This window comes from Epinephelus moara, chromosome 12 (assembly GCF_006386435.1).
Source record: "Epinephelus moara isolate mb chromosome 12, YSFRI_EMoa_1.0, whole genome shotgun sequence".
In the NCBI taxonomy this organism is placed as follows: domain Eukaryota; kingdom Metazoa; phylum Chordata; class Actinopteri; order Perciformes; family Serranidae; genus Epinephelus; species Epinephelus moara.
In genome coordinates, this window is record NC_065517.1 from 3,628,761 (window position 1) to 3,634,580 (window position 5,820).

At 42.0% G+C, this 5,820-nt stretch overlaps 1 protein-coding gene across 1 annotated transcript in view; it reads right to left on the minus strand.

Moving 5' to 3' along the window:
• The window catches only part of emilin1a (elastin microfibril interfacer 1a), a 49,563-nt gene extending 44,538 nt beyond the window's left edge, over nucleotides 1-5,025 (minus strand). Inside the window, exon 1 of the mRNA XM_050058846.1 lies at nucleotides 4,610-5,025. Coding sequence (XP_049914803.1) covers nucleotides 4,610-4,725 — 116 coding nt within the window. The 5' untranslated portion in view covers nucleotides 4,726-5,025. The remainder of the gene's footprint in view (nucleotides 1-4,609) is intronic.
• Between the last annotated feature and the right edge of the window lie 795 nt (nucleotides 5,026-5,820).

Genomic DNA, 5,820 nt, shown 5'->3' on the forward strand with positions numbered 1-5,820 from the left:
GGGCTGACACATAGAGACAGACAACCATTCACGCTCACATTCACACCTACGGACAATTTAGAGTTATCAATTAACCTAGTCCCCAATCTGCATGTCTTTGGACTGTGGGAGGAAGCCGGAGTGCCCGGAGAGAACCCACGCTGACACGGGGAGAACATGCAAACTCCGCACAGAAGGGCTCCCACACCCGGGAACAAACCGGCAACCCTCTTGCTGTGAGGCGACAGTGCTAACCACCACACCACCGTACCGCCCTCTGTTTAAAAGTTATTAAGGCCAAAAGTTAGAAATAATTAAGGGTATGGCTACTGTGAGTGATAGGTGGCTGCCGTTTGTTGAAAAGTTGCTACCATGGTGACAACATTAGTGAGGTAACGTAACAATCCAATGTATCCTCATAGAACAATTTGTATGATATCCTATAAATTAGCGCCCTACAAATGGCATTGCGTCTTTTACGTAAAGTTACATAATTAATGTTAAGGTTAGGTTTAGGAAAAGAATCATGACATACCTTAAAATGACTCAAATTTTACTCAAAGTTCACACAGTTCCGAAAACGCGCCCCTGAGGAAAAGTCCCAGGTGAAAGTCCATTGTTTTGTGAACCATCCAACATGCTGACAACACCAATGAGGTAACGTAACCATCCAACATATCCTCATGGAATGGTATGTAAATTATCCTATAAATTAGCGCCGCTTGAATGACATTACACCCTCAATGTAAAGTTACATAATTAATGATAAGTTACATAGGTTAGGTTTAGGCCAGTAAAGTTACTGTGATTAGGTTTAGAGAAAGAAACACAGTGAGAACACGCCTTAATGACTCAAAGGTCACACAATTCCGAACATGTGTCTCCATGGGAAACTTCTGGGGGAAAGTCTTAAGTTTTGTGACCCATCCACCACCCCAACCTGCCTCTTTACAAGACCACTCAGGACCACTTCCTTGTTAACTCCTATCAGAACATTGGTCATGTAATGGCAGCCTTCCAGAGCATGTGGGTTATGCACAAATTACTGGCTCATGATTATGTAAGATATGAACAAATTTGGATGTATACTTTTCATAGCAAATGTACAAACAGTTAATGAGGATAGCCTAAGCCATGGTGTAAACCCAGATTCACAGAGTATAGGCATAGCTTTCAGTTCATGAAAGCTAACTGTAACGTTCTGGTCACCTAAAAAAAAGTCTTATTGAGCAGTTGGTCCTACTAAAAGACCCTCTGAGGAGTCGGATGTTCAGTTTTTCCAGTGAGTAACTTTACATTTTGTTTAAATAGTTTTATGCCTTTTTCTCTTAGCATTAGCATCATCACAGTTAACCAGCTGGCAGGTTAGGTCCACCTTCTCATTGAAATATAGTCACTTCTGGCTCCTAAAATCCAAGATGGTGACAGCCAAAATGCTAAACATGAGAGACATGTACGGCTGCACATTACATCTGAAGCCTATATGACACATCCCTGCAAACCACGCCCAATTCAACTACAAGACAAACAGTCCAACGCAACAGTTATTTGAACCCTACCACAAAGTGATGTTGCAGTGAAGGCCAAACTTAGCAATAATCCATTTCATTCATTGTCTTTATTTATTACACATGAAAACATTATTCACCTTCTAAGTAACAAGATGTAACTCTTACCCTTACTCTAAGCACCTCTCTTAACCTGGCACTTTGTGCTAGCTAAACTAATTATATTAGTCTATCTTCAGGAATTCCGCTTCCAGACCAAGGAGTGAAGGGGGCTACGTATGGTGGGCAAGTCATGCAGCTGGCTGGTGGGTCATGTAGCTGTTCCAGGCACAGCTATACCTAATCAAAACTCAAGGCCTCAAAACAGAAGTCCACAAACCAATAAGTGACACCACGGTGGCTACGTCCATTATTTTAAAGTCTTTGCTCATCACTTAGGCAGCAGTAGCACACTGTGCTCTGATGTGGAGAGAAACCTGACAGAAGCTCATATTGCAGATCCCAGAAGCCTGGCCTGCCTTGCACACACACACACACACACACACACACACACACACACACGCTAAGTACAAACACATGCAGGCATGCAGAAACCACATGTGAGAGATAGACTCTGTCATTCATTCACTCCTTCACCCTTTTATTCATGCACACACACCTACATTCTCAGTCAGTTTACCAAAACTTCCTCATTCATTCATTAATTTATTCATGTACAAGCACACAAACACATCACACATCTGCCCACAGAGGTGAGGGGTCATCCCTCAGGCAGAAGCTCAATTACATGCTAATAACACACTATGGGGCTGCAACAGCACAATAAAAACATACATGTGTTGGCTCACTGACAGTATTAATGAGCAAAGATTCCAACAGCCATCACTGATTTACGAGAGACTATTAATCATCTGTTTCTAAGATCTAAATGATTTCCTTACTGTTACGTAAAAGAGGGCAAGATGGCAGTATGAGTATCCTAAATCTGAATCACTCAGTTTCAAATTCCAAGACTGCACTATCAGTCTTCTGGATTAATGACGTCCACAGTTCAGTATCCTTGCAGCTTGTCATTTCCAGTAGAGCCCATTCACATTTCCTTGCCAAAATGATGAATTCTTCTCCATGTCTAATGCTGCGGGCACTGCAAAAAAACTCTGGGCCCCCTTTAAAACGTTTCACTTGGGGCCCAGAAACAGTAAATATCTATAATCCGTCTAAGTCCTGTCTCTAGCCCCCCCCACCCCACCCCCACAATCACACTCCCCAATCTACCCCTCACGCCCCATTCAGAGAGGGCTTCTGTGGTGAAAGATACCTTAACACCAATAAGATATTTCCTCAGAAAATGAAACTTTACACAACTTTTACACCTGCAAGGTATGATATTTCAACACGTTCTCATCCAAACTCATCAAATGTCGCCACATCGTCAGTGGACCTTCACGTCTACATATGATACTCTAGGAATCTTCCGGCTCCAGTTGTTGACATTGGAGGATGCTGTGTCAATTTACACTTGGTACATGCATTGTCGTTTGAAAATATTAAGGGTTTTTTTAAATAAACTTCTGTCCGTAAAACACCTCATTTTTATGTTTATTTGCTTGTGTATCAAAAGCAGGTGATTAGGTTTAGGAAAAAACATCATGGTTTGGCTCAGCATTCACACAGGAAGCAGAATCCTGGGTGGAAGTCCAGGGTTTGTTGGACCCATTTGACTCCCCTACCAGCTGCTAATATTACAGCATTATAGACTGATGCCGCCTAGCACAACATATTCTCATAGAACGGTTTGTATATCCTATGAAAAATGCATGCACAACAGATGGTATGATATCCTATGAATTAGCGCCCCAAGAAATGACTTTACCACCTTGATGTACGGTTATGTAATTTACATAAAGTTGTAGAGGTTAGGCAAGTTAGGTTACTGTGGCTAGGTTAAGGAAAAGAAACATAGGGAGGACATACTGACTTTAAGTTCACACAATTCTGAACACATGACTCCAAAGGAAAGTCCCAGGATGAAGTATATGGGTTTTTTTACCCTTCCACCACCCCAATCTGCCTCCTTACAAGACCACTCAGGACTGCTTCCAGGTTTACTCCCATCAGTGCAGTGGTCATGTAATCGTATCCTTTCAAAAAATATGGGATATGTATAACTTTGGGCACATTACTTTTAGTAGGAAAACATACAAACAGCTTTTGAGAGCAGAGTATGTGAGTATGGTATCCATGAGTATGGAATGACTACGACTGGATATTTTCACATTACTGTCTCAGAAAGACAGTTAGCCCTGTGATACTCTGGAGACCTGTCCAGGGTGTACCCCGCCTCTTGCCCATTGTCAGCTGGGATAGGCTTCAGCCCCCCCAGCGAATCCTAACAGGATAAACAGTTACGGAAATGAATGAATGAATGTCTCAGAAAGAGACATTCATGAAGGAAATTATATTATTAACAATATCCTCCCAACATGGAGAGGATTTTGTCCCACTCTGCCTCATATGTAATGGTTTTTGATGGTGCTGATATTTTCAGTCTCAAATAATACAAGAATTTATCATTTTATTTCTATTCATGATCTATTACTTTAGTAAGATTATGATTTTATGTAGCCTATTGCAGTATGAAGTATTGATTACTGTCATTATCAGCTCATCAGGGGGTTTTTTGGTTGTTGTATTTTTGTTTGTTTCAACTAGCCTATCAGTTTTCTAGGACCAAAGAGAAGTCTTCAAATAGGCTACTGTAAGACTAACAGTCCCAATCAAAGATATTCAATTAAAGCACTTCTGTGAAGCTGGAATCTGCAAACAATCCCTAATCAATTAATGGGTCAATTGTTTCAACCCCAAACTACATCATATTTAGTCAGGAATGACATAGCCTACTGGACCCGTGATGGTCCGCGGACCTCACTGTGGGGACCTCAGCACAGGAGTAGTTAAATGGACTCTAACCGTTATCATAAATCTTAACTAAACATATTTTCCAGTGAGGGTTTTTAACTATAGCTCTTCTCTGTTTCTGGTGCAAACACAGCTCCGACTGAACAACCACAGGTAAAAACATGTCCGCACGTGTGAATCTGTTAACGCTGACCGTAGCCTACCTGTGTCTGCTGGCCGCTCTCTGTCCCGACTGAACACTGGACTCCGCATATCCAAGACCCCAGCTAACCCGGGCCAGCAAGAAGGCGAGCAGATAAAACACCGTCTCCATCCTCATGTGCGGTGCGCGTTAATTACAAAGAAATGTCATTTATTTCCAAAGTTGATCCTTGAAAAGTTTCGCGATTAAGCTGCTGTTTATCTTCAGTGATGCGCTGTCGATAAATGAAGATGGAGCGCCATTACTTCACAGGATGACAAAGTCCCGCAAACCCCGCACAGTCCAGTCAAGTGCATTTCAGATGGTGAATTGAAGCGGTTCAATGTGAGTGCTGCTGCTGCTGCTGCTGCAGAAGAGCTGTGCAACAACAAGAAAGTTTCCTGTCAGAGATCCAACAGCACTCAGGGTCTCTCTCTCTCTGTCTCTCTGTCTCTCTCTCTCTCTCTCTCTCTCTCTCTCTCTCCCCCTCCGCCCCTCTCTCACCACGTACATGTTCTCTTTCTCTTTAAATAGCCCTCAATTCAGCTCATTTCAGTTCCATTCAAGTGAAACTGAAACTGCTCCTCTGGCACTGTAGGGTCATTTTAACCTTGCCAAAGTAAATTTACAACAAAATAACGAAGAGGGGATTCCAAAAGAGACAAGGAGAGTCCAGAAAACTTTAAACATCCCAACATTAAAGCTCAAAAACAGGTGGAATTTTTAATAAAAAGAAAAAGTGCTCTATATGTGAACATTTTGCATATCGTTCTGCTGCCATAGGCTGATAGGCCTACTAAACTAGTTAACCAAGTTTACTCATTTGTCATGAAATGGTAGATGTACAAAGGCTCTGTATGTCAAATTCAGAGCATTAATATAGCAGCAAACCATTCGCTTTGTAAAGATATAGTGGGCTAATGGTGTCCTGAGCAGAAAGTTCATGCTCCCTCTGTGTATGCTGTAATCCGAGCTTCTCTGTGGTTTGTTGTGGTAGGCAGTCTGGCTGCGCATGTATGTTAGCGCATGTGTGTTGCTCATTGCCACAGCTCTGCACTCAATCAATCAATCAATCAATTTTATTTATAAAGCCCAATATCACAAATCACAATTTGCCTCACAGGGCTTTACAGCATACGACATCCCTCTGTCCTTATGACCCTCGCAGCGGATAAGGAAAAACTCCCCAAAAAAACCCCTTTAACGGGGAAAAAAAACGGTAGAAACCTCAGG